Here is a 16,253-nt window from a genome sequence, read left to right as displayed (position 1 = left end):
GTTCCCTCTGCCCGACACTGCGTCAAAATAACGACTCAGCGTTGTCCAGCGGATGCAACGCAGACACTTGCGTTACAGTGCGTCGTCTATACAAGTCTATGGAGAATAGCGCAGCGCGTTAACGGACTGCACTATTCTCCATAGCAGCGGATTGCACTGAATGCAAGTGTGAAAGCGCCTTTACCGGGACTGTATCCTAACCCAGAGGTAAACTCTGCAGCACCCCTGGGAGCTTGCATCCTTCTACCACCTCTACACACATTATCCCTTTTTCGTCAAGTGAGATGGTCGGGGTGTCACGACTACAACCCCCAGCCTCGGTAGAGCCCCCGATCGCTCCTTCATGATTTAGTTTTTCCAATTACTTTACAAAGGCCAGGAGACATTTATTACATGTGAAAAAATGAGACCCAAGATATCTATAGGAATGTATAGGAATGATTTGTTTAAAGTCAGAAAACTCAAATAATTAAAGAGATTTTCCCACAAATAAAGTTAATTTTAATCAATAGATCTTGGAATAATAATAAGTTCCACAATTGAATGTGTTAAAAAAAAAATGCTCCTGTGCTGAGATAATCTTATATATACAGTGAAGGAAATAACTATTTGATTCCTTGCTGATTTTGTAAGTTTGCCCACTGACAAAGACATGAACAGTCTATAATTTAATGGTAGATTAACATTTACAGTGAGAGAGAATATCCAAAATAAAATCCAGAAAATCTCATTGTATAAATTATATAAAATTATTTGCATTTAGTAGAGAGAAATAAGTATTTATTCCCCTACCACCATTAAGAGTTCTGGCTCCTACACACACTTAGATGTTCCTAATCAACTTGTTACCTACATTACAGATCGCTGTGTTAAATTGTCACCTGTATAAAAAACTCCTGTCCACAGACTCAATTAATCAGTCAGACTCTAACCTCTACAACATGGGCAAGACCAAAGAGCTTTCTAAGGATGTCCCAGACAAGATTATAGGAAATTTATGGAAGTAGCCGAAGCTCCAAGTTGCCAAGCGACAGCCTCAAAATCTTAATAATTTAAAGATGATTTGCAAAGAGGGGTGGACGAAAATTCCTCCTGGTATGTGCGCAAACCTCATCATCAACTACACAAAAAGTCTGACTGCTGTGCTTGCCAACAAGGCTTTTGCCACCAAGTATTAAGTCTTGTTTTGCCACAGGGATCAAATACTTATTTCTCTCTGCAAAATGCAAATACATTTATATATTATATTTAATGTGATTTTCTGGATTTTATTTTGAATATTCTATCTCTCACTGTTAAAATTAACCTACCCTTTAAATTATTGACTCTTCATGTCTTTCTCAGTGGGCAAACTTACTAAATCAGCAAGGCATCAAATACTTATTTCCTTCATTGTATTTGCCCTTGCTATATACTATGTAATGGCTGTGTCTGACCGTACAGGGACATGGTCTGATCATAGCTCTTAGGCAGGTGAGGAAGCAAAAGAAAGTATACCGGCAGGACGGCATGGGATCACAGCTGATTAATTTTGTGAGACACAGCTTGTTAAACTTGTTTAAAAACAGGCAGAGAAATAATTTACCTCACTGAAAGAATCAGCTGTGATCTGTGCTACCATCATTTTTCCCTGAAAATAAAACACTGTCTTATATATTTTTTTTTTTGTCCCTGAAAATGCACTAGGGCATATTTTCAGGGTAGGGCTTTATCTCGGAGAAAAACATTTGGTGGAGAGTTTACCCCTCAAAAAATGTAAAACCCCCACCTTCCCAGGAGACTCATACTTATGAGACCAGGACACCTGCGTGGCTTCCAGGTCCTCCTGCAATCCTCGGCGGGTGCTCCCAGCAGGTATGCTGCATGCTGTCCTCCCCTGCTTGTGGCTGACACACTCACACACATCAGATCGTGATCACACACACACTCATGCACACTGATACACACAAACACATCAGATCTTGCACATACACAATCACACATCACATCGCACACCCACACCACATCCAGCAATATCGATTGCTTCCGGCCGGCAGAGAATCATTGGACACAGTGCAGTGGAGCGCAAGGACCTGCGGGTGGAACAAATCTCTGCGTTCCAGACACAGTTCCTGTTTGTGTTCCATCCGTAGGTCCTCGAACTCCACTGCACTGCGTCTCACTCTACCGACTGGAAGCAATCGATATCGCTGGATGTAGTGGGTGTGGGTGTGTGATCTGATGTGTTTAGGTGGGCCACCTGATGTGTGTGGGTGTGTCATCTGATGTGTGTGGGTGTGTGATCCGCTACAGGTCCTCCCGTTCGGCGTCTGGTGAGTATGATCGCGGGGTCTTCTGTCTTTTTTTTTCTCTCTTCTGGGGGTGTCGGCTTTTTATAATGAAGTCTCCTACAGTATTCTTTAAGTTTTTTAACTGCATATACACTTTATTAATGAACCGCGACTAGGGCTTATTTTTTGGGTATGGCTTATATTTAAGCCTTACTTCGAAAATGCTGAAATCTCATGCTAGGGCTTATTTTTGGAATAGGGCTGATTTTCGGGGAAACACGGTATATAATCTCTTTTGTGTCCTCCTCTGTCCAAGAGCTGTGGTATGATCAGACAATGTACCTATATGGTCAGACACATCGATTACACAGTAAATATAAAATAAAATTAGAGGCTGGTTTGGTGCTAGATTAAACTGTGGTCCATTCCACACAAAAAATTATAACAAAATTAATGATATTTTTTGCTGTGAACATTCAATAATCTAAAGGTCTCGGTCCTGAAATAAGGAGTAGGATCTGATATAGTCATTGTACTGCTAACTGAATTTCTAATGTGAGTTATATAATTAGGTGCTGTAGCATTGTACTACGTAGATGGCCCTGTCTAAGGATTGGACAATATTTCTTTACAGAGATGAACAGTTTATGTTATAAAAAGTGTTACTGCCTTGTTAATAAATCTGTAATTAAAGTTGTTAACGTGCTTCCTTTATAACACATATAGTGAAAATAATAAATTGACAGTGTTTAAGTGGCATGTTCTGCATTCTGTCAAACTTGCGACTAATATGCCCACCTTTGCTCTAACAGATCTAAACATTTACACTTATATTCACATTTTCATAAACTGTAGATCTAAAGTATATATAAAGACAGACACAGCACAGTAGTTTATGCACTAAGTTTGGCTAAGTGACTACAGTAGTGTTTCTCAACAGACTCAATACGTATTCTTCAAATAGTAAATGTGAAAAATATGTCTGGTATCTGCATCACAGTAAGAGATCAAATTATTATCCCCTCCACCCCCCACCCCATCCAACAGCTGTGATGAGCATGATTAGCATGCCGTGAGCTTCAAACTGTGTATATTGATATAAAATTAATGCAAAGTGTTAACATTTTTAGAATTAAAGTAGAAATATTATCTTTTCGGTCAAATTTGGTTACTTGAATTTACATCTGAAATTTTGTTTTAAGTGAGGTCAGGAGTGTACATAGCAATCATGGGGTCCCATAGCAGAAATTCTAATTGCACCCCTTCCCCCCAAAAAGGAAAACAAATTGAATTTAGACACCGAATTGCAAATGCCAAGTGGTTTTGAAAGTGTTTAACTAGAAATTTGCTTAAATGCCTGCATGGCTTGAATAGTGGCAAACATAATTATATTTATTGACAATAATGCAAATGGGGATATACAGTAATACTGTAGTTGATGGAAATGTTATGAGAACATATTGGCATTGCAGGAAAGTTATTAGAGTTACAAAGAAATCACATTTTCCATACATTAAGTGGCCTTTTTCTATGTATTATTTTCAGTTTTTATAGTGAGCCATTAATGGCAAAGTTCAAAAATTTTACTGAAATTAACAAAAAAGATATCATGCCTTGACATTACTAAGATTGGCAACTCATAAACCAGTCTTATACTAATATGTGATGTAAATAAGCTACACATTGGTGGTACACCGCCAATAGAAGCTCTGCTATGTGACTGCTATCGGTGGCCTGGTGGTAGACATTCTGGTGTCTGCTTTCTTCCAACATTCTAACATGAGGTACATACTGCCAGACTTTCTCACCCCTTCGCTCTGCAATTGGCAGATGTGTACCAGACTCTGGGCCCCTCCCACCGATGGCTTGAACACTTTGCCACCTGACTTCCACAGTTTCTATCCTGTGACATTCCCACTCACATCTTTGAGGGACTTTAACATCCCAATTGATAATCTGCTCTCTCCATCTGCCACTCAACTTCTGTTTCTAAGCTCCTCTCTTGGTCTTTCACAGCTTACTAACTCTACTACATATGAAGCTGGGAAAACACTTGACCTGGTCTTCTCTTCTCCCTGCTCTGGTTAGTGCATGATCTTACTAACTCCCCTCTCCCACTTTCTGAGCACAACCTTCTTTCTTCTCCACTAATAACTGTCACAACACTCAGGACACCCCTTTACCACACATACAGAAATATACGTGCCATCAATATCCAGCAACTTACGAAAAATTTACATTCATCATTGGCTCAAATCTCCTCCTTCTCATGTCCCAATTTGGCTTTGAAACATTATAATAAATCACTGGAAAATGCCTTTGATGAAGCTGCACCCTCTACACACAGAACAATTGAGCACAGATATTGGCAAATCTGGCAAGCGCTGTAAACATGTATTCTTCTTTGGTGATCCAAGTATGCCAAGCATCAGTGAAGAAAATTCCTTTTGCAGAAGATTTCATCCATTATAAGCTTATGCTTAAAACATATAACTCTGACCTTCACCTCTCCAAATAAGCCTACTTTAACACTTTTATCACCACACTATTCAACAATCCTAAATGACTATTTGACACATTACACTCCTTCCTCAGTCCTAAAGTACAGGATTACAGGCCCCTATCACAAACCTCAGCGCTGAAGATCTGGCCAATTATTTCAAAGAAATAAAATGATCATATCCTACAGGAAAATGTCTCCCAAGTCACCAATATTTGGCTCCTTTAACCTTGCACTCTACACCAAGTTCACTTTCCGGCTTTGAACCGGTGTGGCGCCCTGGACTAGCCAGGTAGCCACAAACATAACATCACACACACCTCCTTTCCCTGGATAGTTCACACCAGTCAAACAAAAATCCTTGTTGCCTCCCTCCAGGGTCTGATGTCCACACAAGGTGGGGTGGAGCCAGGAGGTTGGCCCCATCCACCGAGGAGTTCACAGGCCTGGAGGCGGGAAAAGTGACAGATTAAGTTTGCGTGTGAAAGTGAGAGGACAGAACCTGTTAGTGTCTGGGTAGGAGCCCAGGCACTGTCAGCAAAGTTGGCAGACGGTGGTGGCCGTCTGCAGGAGTTAGTGGATCTCACCTAGATACACAGCCACCGCCACAGGCTAGAGATCCAAGGGCCAGCGCCTGCGGGCAACACGGGGCTCCTCCGGTACCTATACACCGGGGAGCGGACTACCGTTGGGAAGCCATCGGAGTCAACACATACATATACAGGTGCAGGGAAAGACAGCCACCATCAACCTGTCCGGGGAGAGCAAAGACACTGCAGCCGGCTGCGGGACCCGTCCATCCAGTCGTTTGGTTTACCAGAGACACTGTGAATTTGTACCTGAGTGAGTACCACAGTGCCATCCGGCACCGCACCGCGCTGCCCCTGCAACCCTGCACCTCAGCCATCCAGCCTCCCCGTATTACCACCGGGCCCCGGGATCACCAACCCTACCCACGGAGGGGGAAACAACATCCTAGCTGCTCCCTGCCATCGCTCCCGGGATCCCCGTCACCAGCAACGGTGGTGCCCACTATCACCACAACCCGTGGGTGGCGTCACGGACTATCTCCCCAACTAAACCAACCCCCTTTTCACTCGTCGGCGAGGTGCACTGCTCGAGTCCCCGGGTCCGGCCCACCGCTCGAGCCACCGAGCAGCAGCAGCCGCGGACCCGAGCGTAGCAAGCGCGGCCCCTCCGCCCGCGACACCGGTCACTGGAGAAGAAGTTACCCAGCTCCGGGCATCTTCTCGCTTGACTATCTGTAATAGTGACACTATTACTTTTCACCTTTTTCAATCCCCTGTCACTACCTACCTGTCTAAAATATTTAGCCTCTCTTTTTCTTCCAATGTCTTTCCCTAAAGGGCGCTTTACACGCTATAATATATCTTACGATGTGTTGGCGGGGTCACGTCGTAAGTGACGCATATCTGGCATCGTAAGTTACATTGTAGCATGTAACCGCTACGTGCGATTGCGATTGAACGGTAAAACGTTCATCGCATGCACGTCGTTCATTTCCTAAAAATTGAACGTCAGGTTGTTCATCGTACCCGGGGTAGCACACATCGCAGTGTGTGACACCCCGGGAACGATGAACAGATCTTACCTACGTCCTGCGGCTCCCGCCGGCAATGCGGAATGAAGAAGGTAGGCGGGATGTTTATGTCCCGCTCATCTCCGCCCCTCCGCTTCTATTGCCGCGTGACGTCGATGTGACGCCGAACGTCCCTCCCACTCCAGGAAGTGGATGTTCGCCGCCCACATCGAGGTCATGTGGAAGGGTAAGTACGTGTGACGGGGGGTTATTCGTTTGTGCGACACATTCAACAAATTGAACGTGCCGTACATACGATGGGGGTGGGTACGATCGCATACGATATCGTATTCTGGATCGCATTGTGTAAAGCAGGCTTAACTCTTCAGCTATGGCATCTTAAACCATTTACTAAAAAAATTCCCTGACCAGAACTTTCAAGCTGTCAAGAACTGATCTGTCTCTAATCTCTAAACTCCTGGAACACTTGGCCACTTCCATCTAATCCACTATCTCTCAGATTAACTCCCTTTTTGATCCATTGCAATCCAGTTTCTGCTCTTTACAAGTCTACTGAAACTGCCCTTACTAAAGTCTCTTTTGATCTACTAACAGCTAAATCTAATGGCCACTACTCCCTGCTGATTATCCCGAATCTCTCTGCATCATTTTACATTGTGGACCACCAGGTTTACCTCACTATGCTCCACTCTATTGGCCTCAAGGACACCATTCTCTCTTGGTTCTCTTTCTACCTTTTTGCTGCTAGAGTCAAAGAGACTCTTCCCCTTTTGGTTGGGGTTACTCAGGGTTCAGTCCTAGGCCTTCTCTTCTTTTCTCAATACACTGCTCTTATTGGACAAGCCATCAACAGATTTGTTTTTCATTACCATCGCTAGGCTGACACACTTCTCTTGACATCACTTCCACATTACTACAAAGTACCAGTGATTACCTACCCACTGTCCACTGCCCGTAAAATTGGTTTCTCTAACCTAACCTTTGTAGCAGAGTTTGGCACCTTTCCAAAATTGTGAGTAGGCAACTTTACTTCAAGCATGTGATGCTCGTTCAAACTCACCTTTGTCAAGTAACAGGCATGGGCAATATGAAAATCACACCTGAAACTGCTAAAAAGGGAGACATTGACTCAATCTTTGCATTGTATGTCTGTGTCTGCCACACTAAACATGGAGAACAAAAAGAGACGAGAACTGTCTGAGGACTTGAAAACCAAAATTGTTAAAAAATATCCACAATTTCTCAAGGTTATAAGTCCATTTCCTTAGATCTTGACGTTCCTTTGTCCATAGTTCACAACATAATCAAGACGTTTACAACCCATGGCATGTAGCTAATCTCCCTGGATATGGATGGTAGAGAAAAAATGATGAAAGGTTGCAACACAGGGTAGTTCAGATGCTGGATGCCCCAATCAAGTTCCAAAGAAATTAAAGCTGTCCTTAAGGCTCATAGTGCATCAGTGTAAGCGCAAATTATCCGTTGACATTTGAATACAATTAAACACTATGGCAGAAGATCCAGGAGGATCCCACTGCTGACACATAGACATAAAAAAGCTATACTGAAGATTGTCATAACGTAAGTCAAAATCCTTCTGGGAAAGCATCTTTTGAACAAATGAGACCAAGATAGAACTTTTTGGTAAAGCACATCATTCTACTGTTTACCAAAATTTGAATGAGGCCTATAAAGAAAAAAACACAGTACCTACAATAAATATGGTTGAAGATAAAATATGTTTTGGGGTTGTTTTGCTGCCTCTGGCACTGGGAGCCTTGACTGTGTGCAAGGCATCATGAAATCTTTGGGTTACAATTTAGTGGAGCTGGAGAGGAGATGGGGCATCCGTCGTGATTGACAACTGACACAGTAGAGGAGGGACTAGCCAAAACCATGAAACAGATGTCACTAATGATGCTTTATTTCAGTGTGGGACAGAGGTTATGGTATTGCACTGGGATTCTCAAACAAAGCGTCATCATACAGAAAGTAAAAAAAAATAAAATAAGGCCGGTTTCACACATCCGGCTTTTCGCCGGTTTGCCGGATCCGGCGCTCTCCCGTACAGACAATACAGTACAGTGACAGCGCTGTAACTTCCGGGTCACATGCGCCGGTCACATGACAGCACGTGACCGGCGCTTGTTGCGCTGTCATTGTACTGTAGTCACTGTACGGGAGAGCGCCGGATCCGGCAAACCGGCGAAAAGCCGGATGTGTGAAACCGGCCTTAAGCAGTTAGATATAGTAGTGCGGAAATGATAGAGAATTTTTTAAAAAAAGTATATTAGAAAAAAATGAGATTATGACATCAAGCAGATATTTAGGATTTAAATAAATTTTAGTTTCGGACCACCTATTTAATGAATTTGGCGCTTTGTACAACAGTGAACCCTTCATGAAAAGTGGCGTCTCCACAATGTATTGTATAGATAGAATTAGCTGGAACACTTTTGTACTTATCTTACTTATCTCTTAACATGTACAGTAAAAGTTCATGTTAATGGGTTACAATGAAATTCTAGTAGAAAATAAAACAGCAAGCTGTACAATGGATGAACTTGATTACTTCCTCACCAACTTACAATAAATGCATAATATTGAGTGACTCCTGAGCTGCTCTGATTTCTGTGAGGAAGGTCTTGATGCATTTTGTCATTGGACTCCCTGATGCTACAAATTCAGGACTCATTAAATTAATTAGAGCTTGACTATCCAGCAAAGTCTACTTCTACTCCTTGTCTTACACACATTTAAAGTAACAAATGTGATATTGCCTCTGCAGTAGTAACATAAGTCCAAGAGGACATTAACCGTCTGTAATATGGAGTAAACATTTATGCATGGTAATCTAATGGGAGTGATTTAAGGAATAAAAATGGATTATACTGCACTGATTAAACGTTCTAAAGAACACTTTGGGAGATTCACACTGCACAAAGCAGTATGGCTAAGGATGTTAATGGATAAATAAATCAGTGCTGGATAGAGCGGATGGAAGATCAGATAGGGAATGCAATCACTTCTTAACAGAACTGAATAATGTGTGGAATGCACTCTACACAATCATTACTGGAAATATGGTAAATTATTTTAAACCAGGTCACGTTTTTTTAGCAACATTTTTTTTTTCTCTTATTAATAATGGAGGGCTCATGCAAAAAGTGCTGTAGTAAAGTATTGAAGAATATTCGGGAATCAATATATTATAAGCAAAAAGATGCGCAAACGTTTCATCACAACTACCATTACAAGATAAAGAACATTTGTTAAGTGATTCATAATATATTGAGTGCTAAGTTTCCTATTTTATGGTTGTGATCCATATCTTATTGTACACTTATCAGGATCTAGTAATGAGTAATGATGACTTTGATATATTGGAGAAAGTCCAGAGAAGAGCAACCAAGATGGTAAAAAGTCTGCAACCATGTCATATGAAGACCGGCTAAAAGAACTAGGGATCTTTAGTTTGCAAAAGAGAAGGCTGAGAGGAGACTTAATAGCGGTCTACAAATATCTGAAAGGTATTCACAGTGCAGAAGGAACTACCCTATTATCATTAGCACAAGGAAGTAAAAGATGAAATTAAAAGGAAGGAGATTCAAATTAGACATTAGGAAAAACTATCTAACAGTGCGGGCAGTCAGGTAGTGGAACAGGTGACCACGGGAGGTAGTGAGCTCTCCATCAATGGAAATCTTCAAGTGAAAGCTGGATAAACATAGCTGGTATGATTTAGGAAAATCTGCACTCGCAAGGGATTGGACCCAATGGCCCTTGAGGTCCCTTCCAACTCTAATGTTCTATGTACAATTTCTATGAGTGAATATTAACTATTCGGGTTTGACTTATTCATTCTGAATACCTAGTACTATTCTAGTGTTTGTCACAAACAATAAAAATAATGCAAGTCGATGGGGAACTGGTGCATTTTTTTGTGAAATATGGAAGAAAAATGCTCTGGTTCCCCATTAACTTGCATTAGCTTTGTTATTTGTAACGAATACTGGAAAAGTTCTATGCACTCTGTACGAATAACCCAAACCTGAATGTTTAGTATTCGCTCATCACTGGTAATGAGGTCATATACCCCTATCTTTACTTTGTCTTTCCAGAGCACATTGTGTTTTTCTATGTTGTTTCAGCATAGCAAAAGTTCCTTCTGGTACAATAACTTTACCTGGCTCTTCCGTATTGTACTGGTGCTATGGCAATCAGGTAATAAGGGGTTAATGACAGCTCACACCTGTAACTACGCCCTAAATTAGTAATGGGGAGGTTAAGTGAAAGTAAATAAACACAAACAGTTAAAAAAATCCTTTATTTGAAATGAAATACAAAAAACCCACTCCCTCTTTCAACACGTTATTAACCCCAAAAGACCCAGGTCCAGTGTAATCCACACGAGGTCCCACAACTATTCTAGCTCTGCTACATCTGACATCTGAACTGACAGCGTGCGGTCATAGAACATGTAACTTCAGGCAGAGACTAAGGCGCAGCGATCTGCGCTGATGTCATTCAGGATCTTTGAATTCATGCCTGGAGGTTCCCACGGTCCTCCACTTGTGACAGCAGGTAACCTGAACTCAGAGCACAGGGAGGTACAGAGAGGAGGGACAGATCAGGCTGCGCAACCTCCAGCACGGCACCCAGCTCTCCCACAACCCCGACGGGCTGATAGAAACTTTTCACTAGCCCTAATGAAACAGGATTCTGCCAGTCTAGTACTGTAGACTGCCACCAGTTCCTTGTTAGATATAGGCCTGGTCCGTTAGCAGGACTATATCGGGCCAGAAACCAGTCCAGTTAGCGTGTAATGTTAAACCGAGCTCACGGACATGAGGTTCAGGGAAACATCCCAAGATTAAATTTTATATTTAATCACCATAAGGACACACTAGAGTATAGACTATATACAAGATGAGATTTAAAGATGTTATGCCAGAAATATAGTTACGATTAAGTTATGGTTGCAAGCAGATACGCCGATGGATCAGTTACCGTTATGATTAGGTCTGGTGCTGGCTTGGCACATGGGAGGAGCTGTGGAGCCACTGATTTCCTTGGGACTTTCCCACGCATTGCACAATGCAACCTCCCAGAGAACAGACCAACTCAAAATATCTGCTCTTATTTTCATGATCCTACGTACCTCCCATGTGCCGCTCCCCTTGTGACCTAAGACTGGGCTGAACATGGGCTTTGGATCCAATTTTACTTCAAAGAAAGGATTTTTTTGCTGCTTCTGTTTATTTCTTGTCACTTACAGATTAGTAATGGGGGTCTCATAGACCCTCCCCATTACTAATCTAGGGCTTAGCAGCAGCTGTGAGCTGTCATTAACCCCTTATTACCCTGACTGCCACCGCACCAGGGCAATTCAAAAGAGCCAGATAAAGCTTTGGGATTGTCATATATTGGATGTGGCAATCCTGGGTGTCTGCAGACTGATATTTTTAGGCTGTGGGGGCCAATAAACCTGGGTATCTCCAGCCTGGGAATACCAGCCAGCAGCTGTTGAGCTTTATCTTGGCTGGGTATGGTATTTGGGGGGGACTGCACACCTTTTTTAAATGTATATATTTAATTTTTTTTTTATTTTTATTTTTTTTAAAAAAAAAGCTGCATGTGGTTTCTCTTATATTGATACACAGCCAAGATAAGCGCATGGCTGGGGGCTGCAGCCTGTAGCCATGGGTTTTATCTGTGCTGTATCAATATATGAGGGACTGCACGCGATTTTTTTTAAATTGATTTATTTTACACCAGTCTAAGGACGCAGACAGCGTGTGTGATTCCAACCAATTACAAATGCTGTCAGGGTGGTGGCGTGGTCTGACTGCAGCTAATCAGAGACGCTGGTGGGTGGGGAAAGCAGTGAATATGTATTAGGGATAATGAGTGAACCTGGAAGTAGCGTTACATCTGCAGGGAGACTTGGTTAGCATTTTTTTTACAGTGATTTCCCTGGCCAATCACAGCTATGCCAATACTTGACATGGTTGTGATGGAGCTGGGAGAGGATAGTTTCTGCAAACTGAACATGTACCAAACCAAGTCAAACATTTCCGACTTTTCGGTCAAATGTTCGGTTCTTTGATCCCGACCCGATCCCACCAAGGATTGTACGATTTTGAAATTTTCCAATGTTTTTCTATCAAGGTCACTCATCTATAGACAAGAGCCACTACAAAAGCTAATTGTTCAGTATCTATCTGCTCTTTCTGAAAGAGAGGGTCCCTGATACAATAGTCAGCCATATTGTGGATTTATTTACACTTTTGGTACAGTTAGCTATAAATATGTCATGCTGATATCTGGATATTCTAGCATTAGGGATCAGCATTTCCATTGTAAATATTGATTTTCAGCTGCACCTGCTGTGTAGAAAATCTTGTTGAGGGACAATTGCACACATCCTCTTTGTGTCCTGTTTGAAAAGTGACATTTTTGGAACTACAGTAAATTTCTGTGATAACAGGACGTGATGAGGTCAGAAGTCTCACTATCTGCCTGGTAATTCTACCTGGCATGGAATTAACTGTGGTGTAACGGGAACAGCTACATGTTTGCATGTGTTGAACTACTCCGGGCAAAATCAGTTCAAATGTACATACATTTTATAACATACAGTATCTTATCTCTGCCCACGAGATAGCATTGACTTTGGCATGCAAATGTATGGTCAGATATATGAACATGTCTATCATTCTTCTTGTCAAAAATAAGAAAATTCTCATGATCCGCCATTAATAAAAGAGTTAACCAGGAAAATTCTTGTTTAAAATCTGCTTAAATAGTAATTTAATTAGAAATATATATATATATATATATATATATATATATATATATATATATATATATATATATATATATATATATATATATATATATATATTATATGTGTTATATTCTTCCATATTATCTATTATTAGATCCCCAAAGTTCTCTACTATGACTGCAACATTTCATACTACAATCTATTTGTATTTAGCATATTCATTAATATACACATTACTTATTCCTGCTGAAAACATTGCATATCGGTTCTTTATCATTGGTAAATATCGTAAACAGGATTGGCACAGATATTTTTTTCCAGCAATCTTGCAAGGTTTCCTTGTCTGTATGCCTAAATTTAAAGTAAAAAAAAAAGCCTCTGCAGCTTGCCTTGAGAAAAATTAAATCAACTGTTTGGAGTTGTATTTGTGTCATTTTAACAATTAAAGAACAACCTTTAAAAAAAAAAAAAAAGAAAAAGTAATTGGACATAGTCATATTGTAAATGTACTGTTAAGCCTGCTTTACACGTTGCAATTTCGCATGCGATAGCGTATGCGATTTGCAATGCCCCCATCATATGTGTGGCACGTTCAATTTGTTGAATGTGCCGCACAAACGATTAACCCCCATCACACGTACTTACCTTCCATACAACCTCGATGTGGGTGGCGAACATCCACTTCCTGGAGTGGGAGGGACGTCCAGCGTCACAGCGACGTCACGAGGCAGCCGGCCAATAGAAGCGGAGGGGCGGAGATGAGCGGGACGTAAACATCCCGCCCACCTCCTTCCTTCCGCATTGCCGGCGGGAGCCGCAGGACGCAGGTAAGATCTGTTCATCGTTCCCGGGGTGTCACACACTGCGATGTGCGCTACCCCGGGTACGATGAACAATCTGACGTGCAATTCTAGACAAAGGTACGATGTGTATGCGATGAACGTTTTACCGTTCAATCGCAATCGCACATACCTGTCACACACTGCAATGTACCTTACGATGCCGGATGTGCGTCACTTACGACGTGACCCCGCCGACACATTGTAAGATATATTGCAGCGTGTAAAGCGGGCTTTGTGCTCATGTATAAGTTAAAGTGAATCTGTTAGCAGGCTTTTGCTATGTAATATGAGAGCAACAGGATCTAGATGCAGAGAGCCTGATTGGGATGTAATACTTACTGGATTGCTCGATATCATTTAGATAGAATTCTTGTTTTCTCTGTTCTAGATGTAGAAGTGGTCAAAGTGCTGAGCTGTGTATAAGCGGCTCACACCCCTGACTGCCAGCTTCCTGTGTACACTGTGAATAGTCAGTGATTGGGTGGGGTTACATAAATTAACTAAACTGGCCTGCTCAGGACACCTAGTCAAGCAGTGATAACCTCCTGCTGATAAAATACTGATTGTGTTGAAACTGCAACACACAGCCTAAAGTGACACATCGCTGTAATCAGGCATTGTTGGAAAATATTATTCTCGTCTCAGATTAAATAGCAAAAACCTGCTGACAGATTCCCTTCTGAACACACTCACTTCTATTACCCTGCGATGTAGTGGGAGCAGAGAGTGATCTTTAGCTGCTCCATCTGTGACTAATCCAAAGTCATTGTCTGTCCATAAGTTGAAAGCTTAAAAATGTCCAGGTGCTCAAATTAGTGTACAATTGAATTAAAAAAGTTAGACAACTTCGAATGCAATAGAGTTTAACCTAATTTTTTTTCATCATTTGCTTTCTTTAATTTCATTGGTGCAAAAAAAAGGCCATTATTATTAAACCTAAAATATTCTATCCAAAGGAAATACAAGCAATGTTATACTTCTACGATTATTAATTTGAAACAGAGCTTGCTTTCTGTTGCTTTATGTCCGCTTATCTTTTATTGTATTTGTTACAAAATATTGAGAAATTAACTATCTGTGATATTTTTGGATCTGCTTTACAGGTACAACATGGGAGAAGACACTTCGACAGATAGGTTTTGAAAGGTATGTAGAACTCATTTGTATGCTTTGTAAGCTGAATTAAAGTATAGAGTATATTATGTGGAGAATTATAAATGTTGCACTATCCTTATAGTCTGGTGGCATTTTACGCAAAATGGGCCCAACATTATAGTACAAATTGCACCACCATAGTGCAACGTATGGTGTATACCAAAAACATTATGCATTAAAAAAGTGTCAAATATATTAAAAGCTTTGTCAGTATTCTTATTAGCCTTTGCTGACACTTGTTCCCTATAGTTTTCAGTGATGATAAAATGTACAGGTATCATTTGTAAAAAAGAAGTAAACAAAGAACTGTTACGAACTGAATTGTAATTTTCAGTGTAGAAAATAGCACATTGCTGGAATAAGCTTTTCATAAACTCCTCGTTGCTGTCTAATTTGGATATGACTGGGTTGTCATTACTGATATTGATATTGGTTCTGAGAATCTTGAGAAACTTTTAGAATAAACATATGTCCAGTTAATGAATATATTTTTCAATATAATTTGAGCAACTGACATGGTCAAGTACATAAGCTGTTTTTCTGTTTGCTTGATTTTGGAAGCAATAAATTTTAGTAAACCTTACATCGGTTGTTTACTACTCGGACAACCCCTTCTCATTCTCCATGTTTTGCCCCATTAAAATAAAAAAGCTTATACTCCCCTCCGGTGTCGGCGTATTTCCTGCGTTGCCGATGCTCCCAAGGCTCAAGTGAGGTTGTGACATCATCCAAGCTCCGGACCCAATGAACACAGGCTTCTTTCTCCTCGCTTTCAGACATATGAGTAATCCACAAAATGTGAGAGGCCAGCCGCATCTCTTGCTTTTTATTTATTGCTCGTATGTTCGAAGACAGGGAGAAAGAAACCAGCTGTGATTGGCTGCAGGGCTTGCATGATGTCACAACCTCAAATGAGCCCCGGGAGATGAAGCTCCGATTCCCCTGGAATGATGCTGATACGGGAGGTGAGTATAAGCTTTTTTTCTTTAATGGGGCAAAACATGGAGAATGATAAAGGGTTGTTCTAATACTAGTCAACTCCTTTAATAAATGTAATTTTATTGAACTTATTATCTTCAACTAGTTTTATGCAACATGACTTGTCATACATGATGTCCACACATACTGATGACCA

At 41.1% G+C, this 16,253-nt stretch overlaps 1 protein-coding gene across 13 annotated transcripts in view; it reads left to right on the top strand.

Annotated features, from left to right (window-relative positions):
* The window catches only part of PIEZO2 (piezo type mechanosensitive ion channel component 2), a 630,266-nt gene that overhangs the window by 274,102 nt on the left and 339,911 nt on the right, over positions 1 to 16,253 (top strand). For all 13 annotated transcript variants that reach the window (XM_075314549.1, XM_075314558.1, XM_075314555.1 and 10 more), the window contains exon 4: positions 15,067 to 15,109. In XM_075314549.1, coding sequence (XP_075170664.1) covers positions 15,067 to 15,109 — 43 coding nt within the window. The remainder of the gene's footprint in view (positions 1 to 15,066; positions 15,110 to 16,253) is intronic.

Source organism: Anomaloglossus baeobatrachus, chromosome 6 (genome assembly GCF_048569485.1).
Source record: "Anomaloglossus baeobatrachus isolate aAnoBae1 chromosome 6, aAnoBae1.hap1, whole genome shotgun sequence".
Taxonomy (NCBI): domain Eukaryota; kingdom Metazoa; phylum Chordata; class Amphibia; order Anura; family Aromobatidae; genus Anomaloglossus; species Anomaloglossus baeobatrachus.
This window is presented reverse-complemented; position numbering and strand designations above follow the sequence as displayed.